Source organism: Cylas formicarius, unplaced genomic scaffold (genome assembly GCF_029955315.1).
Source record: "Cylas formicarius isolate icCylForm1 unplaced genomic scaffold, icCylForm1.1 PGA_scaffold_7__23_contigs__length_41026272, whole genome shotgun sequence".
Classification (NCBI taxonomy): Eukaryota; Metazoa; Arthropoda; class Insecta; order Coleoptera; family Brentidae; genus Cylas; species Cylas formicarius.
Genome location: NW_026844352.1, coordinates 12,811,463 through 12,828,322, shown reverse-complemented (window position 1 = coordinate 12,828,322; position 16,860 = coordinate 12,811,463). Strand labels below are relative to the sequence as shown.

The 16,860-nt window shown below is 34.0% G+C and overlaps 1 protein-coding gene across 1 annotated transcript; it reads left to right on the top strand.

The window, feature by feature from the left end:
• Positions 1–407: 407 nt before the first annotated feature.
• LOC132704911 (ATP-dependent (S)-NAD(P)H-hydrate dehydratase) lies at positions 408–8,276 on the top strand. The gene is made up of 2 exons (XM_060675231.1): positions 408–654; positions 7,432–8,276. Exons 1-2 carry the CDS (start codon positions 423–425, stop codon positions 8,190–8,192), a joined length of 993 nt encoding a protein of 330 aa, XP_060531214.1. The 5' UTR covers positions 408–422; the 3' UTR covers positions 8,193–8,276.
• The last annotated feature ends 8,584 nt before the right edge of the window (positions 8,277–16,860 follow it).

The following is a 16,860-nucleotide window of genomic DNA, read 5'->3' as shown; positions in this document are numbered from 1 at the left end:
TCAATTAGCAAATTCCTATTTTATATTAAACTTGTAAGAATCCATTAGTAAATTCTCGTCTAACCTAAGAAAAATTGCACGGGTCAGAAACATCTGGTATAAGGTCATGACGTCAGCTGTAGGGAATTAGAGGTAAAAGGTTAATGAGCAGTGTCTATCAAAACTGGTAATCAGGGGCTGTGGATGTTAGATATGCCTATTTTTTATTGCTTAGGCTCGTATAAGATTTTTTTATTGCCTTTATAATTTTTAAAGATATTTAAAATTCCTATTGATAGATGGAGCCGCAGGAGAGTGAAATAAAAATTTCTCTTCACGTTGGAACTAATTTGAACTACGAAACGATAGAGTACTCTGCTTAAACCGAAGAGGAAATATGATATTTTTATATTTCATTCATAGGCTAACCTATAAGTTTTGCTATGTTAAAAACCTTCACGTACTCTCAAAGTCTGCTAAAAACCCATCTTCGTGAATGTTTAAACTTGTTTGAATCTACACCGACCCTGTGTTTTGGAACAATGGCTGCCGTTACAGTTTCTGACACTTCTTTAATTGTTAAGGCCAAAAACTTAGCGCCGCCTCTTTTGAGCGGCAAGCATAAAGGTCAAGCAGGGCGAGTTGGTGTTTTTGGCGGGAGCATCGAATTTACCGGTAAGTCGATGTAATGGCTATATAGTTTTTTTTTAAATTTTTGCGAGGCACAATTTTTAAAGTATGTAAAATATGTGTGTATTTTTATACGAATTGTGTTTTTTTGCTAAATGCTATAAGGAAACACTGAAAACATTCAAACATTGGTACTCGTAATATGCAACCAGGAATATTTTTCCTCACTTGTGAACAAACGTTTTGATGTGATTTAAGAGGTCACTTTGCCTAAAAGAGTTGTGATTAAGTAACTTTTTTGAAATTGTCACTTTTTTTCGGTAAAATAATTCGAAATTTCGATTTTCAAAGTATCAAGCTTGTTGCTTCGGTATTGGCAATTGTAGTCTACACAGTTGCTCTATTTATATGTAGCAAAACAACAATCAGCTGTTGAAAAGAGTACAATTTACTATATTAATCGGTATATAAAAATACAGGGGGTTCCAATTACAAGAAAATATTTTTTGGAAAATATTGAGATACATAAAATGAGTTTGTTTTTGGAATTGGGTGGGGGGGCTAATTTTTGTTATATATTTTGCAAAATATTATTAAAATATGTTATTTATATTATAGTTTAGGGCAGATACATAACTAATCGGAAACGTCGCTGTAGAATCCTGAGCTCGCAATATTAAGATTTAACTCAACACTTAGATAAAAATTGCTCTTTTATTTTTAAAAGTGCCGGTGTCAGCCTAATTAAGGCCTCTATTCTCAATTCTTTTTCATATCAAAAATACGATAAGGCCAGTGTCTGTGCCAGCCCAAGTTAGGCTTCCATACGCAATTCTTTCTTTAATCGATTATTTGCATATCAAAAATGCCATAAGACCAGAAACTTATGAGAAGTTTAAGTGTACGTACGAATCTTAGCAGCTATAAATAATAACAGTAATAGTAAGCTGTCTTTGTAAATAATCATAATATTACAATATTAGTTTTAATGCAAGAGTGGCGACATTCACAAATTGTGCTCTTCCCTGTAACCACAAGAACCAAGAAAATACCGTCAACACCGTAATTGTCACCAAATTATACCCTTATATACATCGTAAATACAAGAAATGGTATACAATATTTCATTAAATATTTTAACCGCATTATAACTAAAAGATCTCTTCCCTTTTATTTCCAAATAATAACATCTGCATAACATAGCATTGGAAGCTTTACTAGCAACAAAAGATAAATATAACTGAGTATCATCGGTGTATTGACGAGATTTGCAAAATTTAAGAAAAGCAAAGAAGTCGCCTGCATAAACTAAGAACATAATAGTTCCCAGAATACTTCATTGGGGAACGCCACTCCCCAAAGCAATTGCATCTGAATGAGTATTTCCTCTAACCACTCTTTGGTGCCTCTGACAAAGAAAATTTAAAAAAAATATGAAAGAGCTGCACCTTTATCGCGAAGTATTTCAGTTCTGCTAAGGGAAGGAAGTGATTCAAGGTGTCGGACGCAAGTTTAGTTTAGAATTGGCTGCTCTGAATAAAACATCAGTAATATGAAGCAAAGCAGAAGTAGTGCTATGAAGAGATCAAAAACGCGATTGAGTGTCTGGGAGGATTTTGTTATAAGTACTGACGAAGTTGTTTAGCAACAATTTTTTCGATAACCTTTGAGATGCTATTCACAAATTTTCTGGATTTCTCCTGCGTCGGTTGTTGATGATCAAAATAGTATTACAGTCGGCTGTGGAAGTTCCTTCGAAAAATTAACCTTTGAGATGGTTGGCAACAAACTGATTGGTTTAAAATCATTAATGCCACTTGGACGCTCTTGGGAAGGGGTATGATTTCAGTTTGCTTCCAAGAGTCCGGGAAAACCCTAGACAAAAGAAACTTGTTAAATGGAAAGTGATATTATCGACTAAATACGGAGTGGTCAAAAAAAATATTTTGACATCAATGTTGTCTAAGCGCTGAGTATTAGTTTTAATTTTAACCAAAATTTGATTGACTTCCTCCCGGAAAACTTTAGCAAGACGGAATGAATTAGGACCTAATTGTTTATTAGTTTGATTTACAGACACAAACCGAAAATCAATAGCAACAACAGTTCCAAAAGAAGTAAAAGCAAGATTAAAAATATTAGATTGGCCTAAATTGTATTCAGTAATTAAAGTAGGATTACTGTGCACTTGAATTCTCTTCAAAGTACTACAACAATATATAGGATCAGGCTTAAATGTACTCACCAAATATGCCCACAACATTACTTAATGTTCTATACTCGTTTAAAGCGATATCTGACATGAGACGTTTATATCCTTTTCGTGAAGTTTTATTAAAAGTTTAAGGTTTTCGGTAACAAGGGGCTCGGGGTCTCTTAATTCAAACTGTTTTTAATGGAGTATGACAATCAAATAAATAATTCATACTATACGCAAGAAAATAAACTTGTACGTTTATATTATTGCAAGAGTGTAAAAGATCCGAGTTAACTGATCTAAGACTATTCATAAACAATTCATTATCGAATGCCGAAAAATCTCTAAAGGTCCAAAAAAACACACGTATAAATTATTGGTGACCAGTACCTGAATAAGCGAACTAGAGTTATCAGTATACCCGAGTGGGCTCTATAACCAGTTGGTACATGCCGAAGTTGGTGAAGAGTATTCGAAAATCGAAAATAAGCGGGAGTGTTAGTTATCGCTGTTTATATATTCATCATTATATTAATATATCAGGCAAAACATCGCAAACGTTTTACTTGCACAAGCTTAAGGCAATTTCGCAATGAGAATGTTATGTTGACTTTATCGAGCGCTTTTCGGTTGCCGACGTGCAGGGAATGCACCTGCCCTCCACCATTAACTCTAGGGTATTCTAGAATTTTAGGAAATAGAAATGTTGTGGCTAAATAGCCAAAAAAGAGCGTGTTTCCCAAAAATTTTGACGTATTGTCGAGACATTTCTATTCTATTGGCCATGAATTACGCACAAACACATTTTTTTCTTTTTACAAAACTTCTGGATTCCTCCTGCGTCGGTTTTTGCTGACGAAATTGCTGACGTTTCACCAATCATCCTCTTGGCTTCTTTAGAGCTTGACTGAAACTGGCCCGTATTTTACTCTGTACCTGCTTATATATTGTTTGAAGGGGGCGGAGCTAAATGAGGGGCATAAACGCCGTCTCGGATGACTGATTCCCAAATTCGTGACAGGTAGAGATCTGAGTCGCGGTTAAGATTGTTAGGTTGTTTATAGATTTCTATAGACTCTCGGATTTGTCGTTGGTAGAAGAACTGATTACATGCAAGAATTTTAGTTTTATCGAATAATATTTTATGTCCTTTTTCATGAGTGTCTTTGGCAACAGCTGATGAGTTTATGTATCATAGTCGTAAGGCTCTTTCGTGTTCTTTGAGCCTAGTTGATATTTTTCGTCCGGTCTCTCCAATGTGTTCTTTGTCGCATATGCAATGGATTTTTCTTTCTTTTGCCTTTTTTGCTTAGTCACATTTTTTTTATTACTAAATTAATATCTACCGAAAAATCTCAATAATCATCAACCAACCAACTTGCGTAGTGGCATAATGTTATCAACACCGATCGTGAGGAGGTTCGGGAGGAGATTGGGATTGGAAGAGATGTGCCTGATCAAACGGTTTCAGGTTTCTAACAAAAAATTTAACTATGACTGAACTTCTTGTTCATTAGCTTGTGGGTGTAAACACTAATATTTGAGATTTTTCTGTTACATACGAAATCATCAGATCCTTTTGTTCGGCGCTGACTTTTCTTGTTATCATTTTGCCAAGTTGTACTCTCCCTCTAGCATGTGCGTATTTTTAAATAATTCTCTTCTCTATCAACTCAACCACAAACAGAAACTAACCAAAACGAACCAAATACTTTCTTATTTCTATACAATTAAAATGAAGTACAAAAAGCCAACATCGACAATGGACCACGGTCAAACAAACAATGGACTGTAGTAAAAGATCCAATATTCTCCCAAACCTAGAATAATATATTAAGGAGGGACAGGGCATAAAATTAAATTACCTACTTTCATTGGTTTAAATGTTGTTGAGAAATTTGGCAATGCAGGACCTCTCCAGCCGGTTTCATTTCTACTCCCCGATTTTCGATTTTCGTTTGGAGAGAAGTTTTTAGGGAATAGAAATGGAAATTTTTCAATGTTTCAAGAATAACTCTAGTTACACAGTATAAAGTCTATAAAAAAATTGGTTACTATTATAACTATTACTGTTCACGATATTGATGGACAAGTACACAGTAAAATTATAGATTCCTTGGACATTTGGCCATATATATGATATATGAGATCTGATTTTTTAAAATTTTATTTCTGTATTTTTCATAAAGTGTTTGATAAAAAATAATACATACAATGTACAGGGTCGTCATTTATATCTCGACAGTGACCTACAGAGTTTATTAAAAGGGTCAGGATAAAACTTCTTACATCGAAGTTGCATAGATCAAAAATGAACAATATAATTCCTTTGTCGTAATGGGTTCAGCCATAATCCGGGGATAGGTTACTAATATTAATTTAGATACATTTAAATTGTTTAAATAAAAAAGTATTAATTTAAAGTTTAATTTAAAAATTATATTGCTTTTATTACTACGTTCAGAAGATAATAAATAAACTGTGTAGATGTTTGTCCCCTAATTTTTGTTTGTTGAATGGATAATAATAGGCAAAACCCATAAATTGACCTAAACACGGGTGGTAAACTCCAGTTAGAGCAGTTGTGCAGTTAACATTGCTACCATTTTAGATGAGTTCCGATTTAAATTAATTCATTAGTTTAAAATAAGTGCGGATAAGCAATAGTAAAAAATAAATTAAAATTCTATTTTGTAAGGGTATTAGTCATCATATTATACATTGTAGAACCTATTAGAAACACGGCCATAAAACGGTCATTCGCAAAAAAATGCCATATTATAATGAGATTATGGCAACTTGGTTCAGTGGCGTATTTCTAAGAACGGACAAAATAAAATGCATCAAATATATGGGAGAAAGTAAATATCAATTGCATAGGCTTATTTTTGAAAAACTCCCAATGTATCAACAACGAAAACCCATAACGCAACGAGCAAAAATTGGGAACAAAAATTAGTCATCATCAGAAAAAATATTTTCCTCCGAATCAGATTCATGCTTATCGATACCAACTGGAGAATATTAGATGCATCGATCAACTTTTTCCTTTCCCAAGCCTCACTTATCAGACGCTCTGTGTGTTCCATTTTTCAGGTGAAAGTGTTTTGAATACTCCATCAGAAGTATTATTATTGTAGTTGAGCAAGTGGTTCAGTCCATAAACGCGGTACAGCATTCGATGTTACGGGTCTGGTGGAACCTATAACATATCTAACTTGTCGATTATACTTTGAAATAATATGCTGTTTTTCTGGCAAGTGTTGTTTCACTAACATCTACAGCTGATCTTCGATTATACTTGGCTAATATTCCTATTTTGCAGCCATTCGACGAGAGAATTTCATCCTTTGATTGGCTCAGTAAGTCCGCAGTGATAAGATGCATTGTCCATTATTATTAATTAATTAATTAATTAACATTCATCTTAGTTCAGTTGTTGACTGAACAACAAGTAAAAAAAAAAAACATAAGGTAGTTTTTTCCCAAAGCATATTAGTATTGGGTAACTGATAGTTTCCGTGGGTACAAACCTTAACATTTTTATCTTTGTTCATAGGTCACAAAAAGTGTACTTTTCCCATAAAAAAGAAATATAAATCAACTTTCAAAATTTTCAGTATTCATTGAATCATGGTAGTCTGATTTGCAACCCGATTTAAAAATAAGACTGGCATACTCCACAAAACTCGTTCACCATTTTTTTTTGAACTGTTTGTAGAGAATCGTCACTCCGCTTTTTCTAATTATCCAAGTCTCGTCCAAAAACACTGGATTGAATGAAAAGGCAACATTTTGGTTTTCATGTATTCTCTTAAAAATGTGCAATGCATGGTTGTTTCATCAACCTTTTTAATCCATCAATTAATGAACCATGCGAAATATCAATACCATTGATTTCGTGTAAATTTTTGCGTAGCGGTTCTATAGTGACATGTTGTCCTATAGGCTAGGAAAAGTAATTATTAAAAGGAATGAATTTTTTTTATCCAAAAACTACAAAAAGGTTATACAGATTTTAGACTTTACGTACAAAGAGGCAGTGCTACAAATTATATTATTCATCTGGAAAGAGGGACACTTTCAAATTTTTTTCATACCTGCTGGGTACATAGCATAAATTGGTGTCCGTATCCTATGCTCGTGTACCTTATAAAGGGGTGTTCCGTTTGCTGCGATACTGGTCTGAACTATGTTCAAGATGCCTCCAGAAAGAAGCTTATGCACCGATCTTAGAGAAGTATATAATGCGTCGGCAACACGCTCAATAAGACATAAAAGTACCAATTAATAATTTTAAATTGCTCGTTCATAAAAATAAGATGGAGACATGGAGACAGTAAATACTTGCCAAATTTAAACATTTTGATTTGACGCGTCTTTTGACACGGATTTCAAAACTTTTAAACAAAGTAATGAACTAGACAAAGATGTGATGCTATGACGTAACCGCACAATTGCTCTGACTGGACTTTACTACCTGCAATCAGGTATTATTGTTGCGCCTCTTTCCGAAATAGACTATAACATTAACAAAAACACTACAGCTTGTCCTCTTGTCGTAACTGACTCCCAAGAACTGAAAAGTGAAGATGCAATATCAGCGGTACACTTTCTTGTTACAGGTGCTCCCTACTTCGCCGCTATAGCTGCGTTGAAAGTAGGTGCCGACTTAGCTTACGTGTTCACTATTAAAGACGCGGCATCCGTAATCAAGTCGTACAGTCCCGAACTGATGGTTCTTCCGCATTTAGACGACCCACAAGCGATAGAAAAAATCGAACCGTGGCTCGAGAGATTGCACGTGATCCTTTTAGGTCCCGGTTTGGGTAGACTGAATACCACCGAGCGGGTGTTCGAGAAAGCAGTTGAAGTATGCAGGGCCAAAAGCAAACCGATAATTATAGACGCGGACGGGTTGTTTTTCGTGGCGAAAAATCCCGCGATCTTGAAAAATTACCCTGCTGTCGTGATTCTCACACCCAATAAGATGGAATTCAAGCGGCTGGTCGGTGATAACGACGGCGATGGCACCAAGGTCGAACAGGCGAGCGAATTTCTCAAACTTACGGGCCCGAACGTCGTGATTTTTTGCAAGGACGCCGAAGACGAAATCATCACCTTAGGGAAGAGCATCAAGATCTCGGGCGGTGGTTCGGGAAGACGTTGCGGAGGACAAGGCGATTTGTTGGGAGGTGCCATGTCGACGTTTCTGGCTTGGGCTTTGGAGAAACGATGGGAACCGGGAGTGGCGTGCTACGCAGCCAGTAAACTTACCAGGGACTGCAATTCGCGAGCTTTCGGGAAAATGGGACGGAGTATGGTGGTAACGGACATGATTAAAGAAATACACGACGTTTTCCAGGAAGATTTCGAACTGGAATGACGAGCGGGCACATGGGAATGTAATGTGTGGTTGTTTGTCTGATGAAATATATTGATTAAGCTCCAACGGTTTCGTAGTGTCTTGTTACTTTCCAAAAATCGATGAAATTGAACTTTTCGAAAGCATAAGCGCCTGGTAACGAAATTCATATCTCGGTAACCGTGCGTTGTACAGCAAAAAGTATTACAGAATTCTCCATTGACACACATGGAATCAGCGTCGAAAAAAAAACTTTTTGTCTGTTCTCTGTCCTCTGTTCTCCGTTTCTCTGTAGACGCGGCATTAACTTTCCAGCGGTTTGACCTACGGCATTTATATTTAGCTCTTTTTAAACAGTCTATGAGATACATAATTCAATAAAAAATGGCCGCTATCGGACCCCAGCGTCCATCTTTTTTTACTGTTTAATGTTTTACTGATAAATGTCCGAAATTTGAAGCTATGCACTTGAAATTTGGTACACATATAGAACTTAGTTCACGGAACGTTTTGAAATTAGTGGGGCTGGGGGTCGGAAAGCATTTTAAAAAATTTAAAAATTGTGTTTGCAAAGGTTTAAAAAAAAGTCTTTGCACGAAAACCGTTCGTTGAACAAAAAGATCCGCGAGATGCAGTGCTATAAACTCTTATTGTTGTTAATTTTCAAAAACATAGAGGGCAAGCCTGGTATTTGCAAAAAAACTGAAAATTGAGTTCCTCTTTTACTGAAAATTGATCAGAACTAAAACAGTATTCTTTCACATGGCCATGTAGGCTATATGGACGGCTAACACTTTTGTATTTAAGGTTTTCACAAATTGTGTGCGGGATATTCTGTGCTGTATTAAAGAGTGTAATAGGTGTCTCAAATTTGCAGCAATCGACTTCAAATATGGCAAATAAATAAAAGTCGATACCCACAGAAACTGTTGAAATTTTTTTTGGGTTATTTTTGCTTCCATAAAAAAATTGTTTTCTCGAAAACTGTTTACCCGACCGTCAAAAACAAGCTTATGCACCGATTTTAGAGAAATATCTAATGCGTCGGTAACACGCTACAATAAGACATAAAAGTACCTAATCACTTAATAATTTTAAATTGCTCGTTCATAAAAATAAGATGGTTTTAAGTATGGAGACAGTAAATACTTGCTAAATTTAAAAATTTTGATTTGACGCATATTTCAAAACTTTTAAACAAAGTAATGAACTAGACAACGATGTGATGCTATGACGTAACCGCACAATTGCTCTGACTGGACTTTACTACCTGCAATCAGGTATTATTGTCGTGCCTCTTTCCGAAATAGACTATAACATTAACAAAAACACTACAGCTTGTCCTCTTGTCGTAACTGACTTCCAAGAACTGAAAAGTGAAGATGCAATATCAGCGGTATACTTTCTTGTTCCAGGTGCTCCCTACTTCGCCTCGATCGTTAAACCAGAAAACGCGGAAGATATATATATATATATATATATATATATATATATATATATATATATATATATATATATATATATATATATATATATATATATATATACATATATATATATATATATATATATATATATATATATATATATATATATATATATATATATATATATATATATATATATATATATATATATATATATATATATATATGTGATGCTCCCATGTAAAACCCTCGGTTAAGGTGACATCCGGGACAAAGTGAACTCCGATATACGGATGCCAACTTGAATTTTTAAAGTTAGGTCGGCATTACACTTATTTGAGCACCACTTATTCAAAAACACTTAAAAATTGCGGACGTCAATTTTCACGTTAGTTGGATAAAATTATACGAGGTGGTTCACCGAGATTCCGCTTGTGTCTCTAGCATCGATTTCTGTGTCTGTATTGTGGTTATATATTTAGCGGTGGCATTGACTTCCCCAATTTATGTGTATATAGTGACGATATTGGCAACGGTTACTTTGACTTCCATAATTTACCGTGTATATTGGAAATATGTTGTCAGGTTATGTTGGCTTCCCCATCTGACCACGCGTTATAGTTTTATTTTTAGTGGCTACATTGGGACCTCTTAAACCCAACGTTTCTGAATATTTTCATTAACTGTAAAAATTTGTGTCGGCGTAACTTAACAATGAATCGTAGAAGTAAACGTATTTTGAATCTAGCTCGAGACAAGAGCCTAGCAGATAGGAATTTTTATAATTATTGTATTAGCTTCATATTTTCTCAGGTATGTATAGCAAGCAACACAATACTATCAATCAATCAAAGGGCCGAAAATGCATGTTTTCTGAGATAAATGTAAACTTTTCAAAAACCGGTTGCAATTGCAATTTGCAGTATAACCTTGTCATCAAGTATTTTCCTAGTTTACTGCAGTTAGATGATACGTCACATTTACTTTTTGGTTTTAGAAATAAAGGCTGAAAATAGTGCCCGTGTTTCTTATTTAAGTTAAGTAAGTTTGTTTTCAAATTTTGAGAAAATTGAAACTGAACTCCGAATAAAAACAATATTGAATTTCAGATGTGGTAAACAAGATGTCAAACGGACAAAAACTTTCGCCTTTGAAGAAAAGGACATTCTTTATCAAAATTTTTGATTGACGAAAAAATATTATTTTGTATACAGAGTGTCCAAACCGTTAACAATTTTTTACAATAGTAAAGCAAACTTATTCTAAAGTGTTTAGCAAATTGCTACTTCAGATTATGAGTTCTGAATGAGATATTTTAAACCAAAGAAGCAAAAAAATATTGTCATCCAAACTTAATGAAAACAATTAGAGCCAATTTTGAAATATCATTTTGCTAAAAACTTTTAAATAAGGTTACTTTACTCTTGTAAAAAAATGAGTTGTAAGAAAATGAATTAAATGAATGAAATTTTCTCGAAAAAATGCATTTTTGGTATCTGGCTTAAATCACAGATATATTTTTTAAAGTTATTGTTATAATGTATGGAATTATCAGTGAAAAATGAAAATTACGTAACCTCTTTACATTGTTAAATTTTTGTTTTGTAGATATGACAAATAGTTTCCGATTCGGAATATATATTACCAGAAGAATCCGAAGCAGAAAGTTCTTGGGAATGTGGATACAGAGAAAATGATTTTTTTTGGATAGCCAGCCCTATTGAACTGCGTCAAGAATTGCCCAACAGTACATATACTACGCTGCAAACAAAAGAACCAAGTTTACCTCCCGAAGAAAATAATAGCGTTGACCACAATTACTGTGTCAGTCTCAGACAAAATGACAATCTGGATTCCGAAGTTAAAACACCAGAAAAAACTCGACATGTTAGGAGAAAACATCAATGCCTATATTGTAATCAAGATGTCGGAAATTTCTTAAGGCACATGGAGCGTAATCACTGGGACGAATTCCAAGTACAGGAAATTTTGTCGCTAGAGAAGAAATCGAAGAAACGGATTAAGTTGATTGACAAACTTCGTTGGGAAGGTAACTTTTCGACATCAAATATTGTACCTGTAATGACAAACAAAAAAAAAGCCATTTGAAGAGTATATTGTATGCAAATTTTGTCAAGGCTAGGCCTTCGTCGCCACGGAAAAAAATGTTTCTTTATTTCTGATCCAGTCAACGCTTTCAAGCACAGATTGAAGGTCAAACCGTAATGGTTGGGAATTTTCGACCAAATGATACTTTAAAAGTTAGTGGTCTTATAAACATGTTACGAGCAGATGAAACTTCGTTGGTTGCTAAGAAAGATCAACTTATCTGTGAAGTTGGTAGGCGCTATATAAAAAATCAAGAAGAAAAACTTCTTTTGGTAGTAGCGAAGCGGAACATGAGACGATTAGCTCGTTTACTCATTAGCGTCAGAACACTCAAAAATAATAAAACACTTAGTTTAGCTGAGATTCTCTTACCTAAAATGTTTAAAATACTGGTTTTAGCTACAAGAAACATAGCAGAGTATGACGCTGAAAATCGAAGTTTTAAGTCCCCTTCTTTGGCACGTAGTAAATACAGCGTGTTCTATTGAAATTCAAAAGGAATATCCTCGCAGAGATTATATAGAAAATTTCAAGGGATTAATAAAACTTATTGATAATGACTCGGCAATTGAGGTTTCGAGCGAAGCCGGACAGAATTTGGCTTACAAAAAATTTAATGAACCAACATTAATACCTGTAGCGCAAGATTAATTTAAATTTAACATTTTTTGAAACTTGTGTAAATATTGGGAAAAAAGTAGCTTCTTGCATAATCGTCGAAAAAATTTGTTTTATAATACAAGTTTTATCAGAAACCGAAACATAATTTTACCTCATAGATGCGCGTTTTAGTACCCAAGTTGACATCTCCAATAAAAAAATCAGTTTTGATATTCTCCTGAAGATGGAGAAAATTGTGTTTCGGTTATATTAAGTTTATTTGTTTTACAGTTTTTTATTGATTTAAAAATAAAATTAAAAAAAAAGAGTAAGAGAGAAAACAATATCTCACCAAATACAGACTATGAAATAATCTTTAATGACTTGAATGAAAGTTTAGATTACCAATAAAAAAAGTGATTTTGTAATAGAGATAGTTAAATTTCATCATTTTTTTAGGTAGTTTTTCTTTGTTTCAGAAACTGAACCAGTATCTTAAAAATCTTATTTCACAAGCCAAACTTGTCTTGGCAGAAAATGATCACAACGAAAAAGCTTATCGAGATTTACTGGAAGGGATATTTTGCAGTGTCATGATTTTTAACAAAAGGAGGGTAGGGGAACTCCAAAGAATGACTCTGTTAGCCTTTTTAGAAAACCAGGATTCAATCCCATCTTCCGAATTTGAAAAAGTGCTGACAAATTCCGAGAAAATTTTATTTAAATCACTCAAACGCATAGTTATTAGAGGAAAAAGACTATTATATTTAATTTTGCATTTCTCTTATCCGTTAATGCAATCCCTTGGACAGAACGAAATTCACATCCGAAATCCAGAATCGAGTGAGGGTATCCAATGAAGTGAGAACAAAAAATGTATATTAATTAAGCCCAATCTGCAATCCCTTGGATACAGCAAGATTTTCGACTGAAATCTTAAATAAGGAGCAGAGGAATACTTTATTTGAAAGCTTTTGAAAAACGCTTAAAATTCTTGGTTTGCTAGAAAACAAAAAAAATTTTTTTGAATATTTAAATAAATAAAAAATAACTTAATGAAATGAAAATTAAATCTTTCAAAAGTTTGCATTCATTTACATCAAACCGAGAAGAATATTATAAAATCTATATTTTCTAGTATTCCTCAAAAACATTTTTCAAAAGCTTAAATGAGCATCACTCGAACCTCTTGCTACTTAAAATTTGGATGGTCAATGTTTAATGTCTAGTTAATATACTTTTATGTATTCACTTCTCCTGATAGAAACCGTTTCCAGCGATTTTCTAAATTTGTAAATAAAATTGTAAATAAAATATCTTCTTCGGATCAGCATATTTTTTTAAATTTATTGCATACGTAAATTTTTATTATCCCAGGACAGTTCACGATTTATACGATTTTTATTTTTAATATGTTTTTTCAAAAACCGTTTGGTAATTTGTTTTTGATTGTCGTTCACGGTAACAACTTAAATTTTCTTTTTTTGTTTTTTTTTCTAAGGATTTCTTCCGCAGCAATTGTTGTAACCTACTCTTCAGTTCGTTCTGATGATTATTTGTGTTGTGAAAGTATAAATATCTTGTTCACTTAAGTCGTTTGGTAAACGTCGTCTAGCAAACGATAAAATTCTGATTGTTGTTTTTTTTTTTCATTTAAACCCATAAATAAAGCAACATGTTCCAATTCATTGTTGTCTAATTCTAAATATCTGAGTGATAGTTGTGATTATTGTCTTAATCTAATGGAAGTCAACATTGTCTTGGTGTCTTGTACTTGGTCTTGGTGTTCCCAAGCGCAAGTACATCCTCCAATTGGATTTAATGTTTTCTGCAAACCGAAAAGATGTTAACCAAAACTAGACAGGAAATTACTTTTTTCTAAATCTTTTTAGACGGTTCAAAAAAGTAATGAAACTAAACTTGATATTTTCAGCCACAGGTATTATTGTTTTTTTGACAGATAGCAATAGTTAATACGCTTTATTGTTTCCCTTTAGAGCCATAAAAAAATTTTCTAGCGATTTTTGAGTTTTTTTTGTATCCTCATGACGTTTCAAACAATTTTTTTCTAAATATTAGTAAATGTCGCTAAAATAAGAGCAAACCAATAGCACCAACCTAATTTAGAACATTGTAATGTAGTAATGTACCAATTAAGTGCAACACGTCGTTTTTCTGTGCGTTCTATAAATAGCAAAGGTGGATGCCACTTCCTCCGTTATATAAAACCTAAAAAATATACATTTGAGTAAATGTATATTGCCAGGATACCACCTTGTATGAATTATGTACGGATGCCAACAGAGACGCCAGATATACAGTGTGTCCAAGATAAGGATGCACAGCATGGGGATCTCGGAAACTATAAGAGATACAGTGTCGGTTAAGTTAGACAAAAGTTGCGCATTTTGATACTGAACAAGATCCCGTTTTACAAATTTGAAAATTCCAAGCCGTTCCGGAAATATCCGAGAAAAACCGAAATATTGCGATTTCGTTTTTATTATTTTTTAAAGCTATTTGAAAAGATATGAAAAAACGGAAAACACTTTTCCATTGGCACTTTTTAATCTCTCCAAATTGACGTTAACAAATTTTCATTACAGCGTTTCGATTCTATGGAACCACCATCAACTTTGATTTTTCTTATGGGACGGAAAAAAAGTACACACAGTATTAGGTTGTGCTTTTCATTGCGAATTCAACGATGTACGATACAATATGGTTACTTATGTTTTTATCCAGAAAAATGGATTTTTAATACATTTCAGCATTTAAATGGATTAGGCCATGACAAAATGACATCCAGTCAATTTCAATGACACATTAATGTTATTTGTCTTTGTTATCAGTCGATCATAAGTTTATTCCTTTAGTTATTGTTTTTGTATTTTTATTGTTGTTGTCTTTTTCTAATTTATTTTGTTCTACAATGGAGGGAGGTAATTTTACAAACGAAGAAAAATGTGATATGCTGTCTTGCTACATCTGATGCCAAAGAAATTGTGTGGAAGCCGAGCGTATGTATTCTAACAAATACCCAGAGCGGAGACAACCTGACAAGAGTATTTTTCGGCGTTTGTTATTTAATCTGAAAGAATATGGATCATTTAAGAAGCCTGCATTATCCCGACAAAAACCTTCCAATGAAGAAAACCAATACATTGTTCTACAATCTGTTATCGAAAATCCACAAACTTCTACCAGAGAAATTGAAGACCAGAATGGGGTAGCTAAATCTACAGCTCAGTTTATTTTAAGGAAAAATGAATTTAAGCCTTACAAATTCAGAATATGTCAAGGATTAAAACCGGGTGACGACGAACGACGTAGACATTTTTGTGAGTGGTATACCAGGATGTGTGATGAGAGTTTTAATTTTCCATATAAAGTGATTTGGTCTGATGAAAGTATGGTGACCAATAACGGTATTTATAACAGGCGCAATACACACTATTGGTCGCAACAAAATCCACGTGTTAATAGACTATCCAGACATCAAGTTCGCTTTGGGTTTAATATTTGGTGTGGGATTTTTGGTAGCAAGATTATAGGCCCTATTTTCTATAATAATTCCTTAACTTCCGAGCGGTACCTTGACATCTTGAGGCACGATTTAGAAGATGCCTTAGATGATTTACCGCTAGGCGCTGTGCAAGGCTGCTGGTTCCAACAAGATGGTGCCCCAGCCCATAACTCCAGAGAAGTTCGCCAATATTTAACTGAACGGTTTGATGGAAAATACATTGGGACTTACAGTGAAACACCTTGGCCTCCAAGGTCCCCGGACTTAACTCCCTTGGACTTTTTCTTATGGGGCTACATAAAAAATGAGGTATTCAAAGAATGTTTTGACAACGAGGAACAATTACGTCAATCAGTACGAGCAGCGTTTAATAAAATTACTCCTGAAATGTTAAGTCGTGTTTTGGAGTCTACCGTGAGACGGGCGTACTTATGCCTAGAAAATGGAGGTCATTTATTCGAACATTTGTTATAGAATTTGTTTTTCATTAACTTGTTGGATTTAGTTGTTATGTTAAATGAACAGTTAGAGTTAGTAAATAAATAAACACATTAACTCGAACTTGTCAACCATTTTCTTTTGTCTTTCATCGTTCGGATCTCATGGCCTACTACAATAAAATACTAGAAATGTATTAAAAAACCATTTTTCTGGATAAAAACATAAGTAACCGTATTGTATCGTACATCGTTGAATTCGCAATGAAAAGCACAACCTAATACTGTGTGTACTTTTTTTCCGTCCCATAAGAAAAATCAAAGTTGATGGTGGTTCCATGGAATCGAAACGCTGTAATGAAAATTTGTTAACGTCAATTTGGAGAGATTAAAAAGTGCCAATGGAAAAGTGTTTTCCGTTTTTTCATATCTTTTCAAATAGCTTTAAAAAATAATAAAAACGAAATCGCAATATTTCGGTTTTTCTCGGATATTTCCGGAACGGCTTGGAATTTTCAAATTTGTAAAACGGGATCTTGTTCGGTATCAAAATGCGCAACTTTTGTCTAATTTAACCGACACTGTATCTC

What these genes read in the sequence shown, in the direction of transcription:
- LOC132704911 (XM_060675231.1), top strand. Translation starts at nt 423, where the DNA reads ATGTTAAAAACCTTCACGTACTCTCAAAGTCTGCTAAAAACCCATCTT. An exon ending in CGGGAGCATCGAATTTACCG is followed by an intron (nt 655 to 7,431) that starts GTAAGTCGATGT and finishes TTCTTGTTACAG; the next exon opens with GTGCTCCCTACTTCGCCGCT.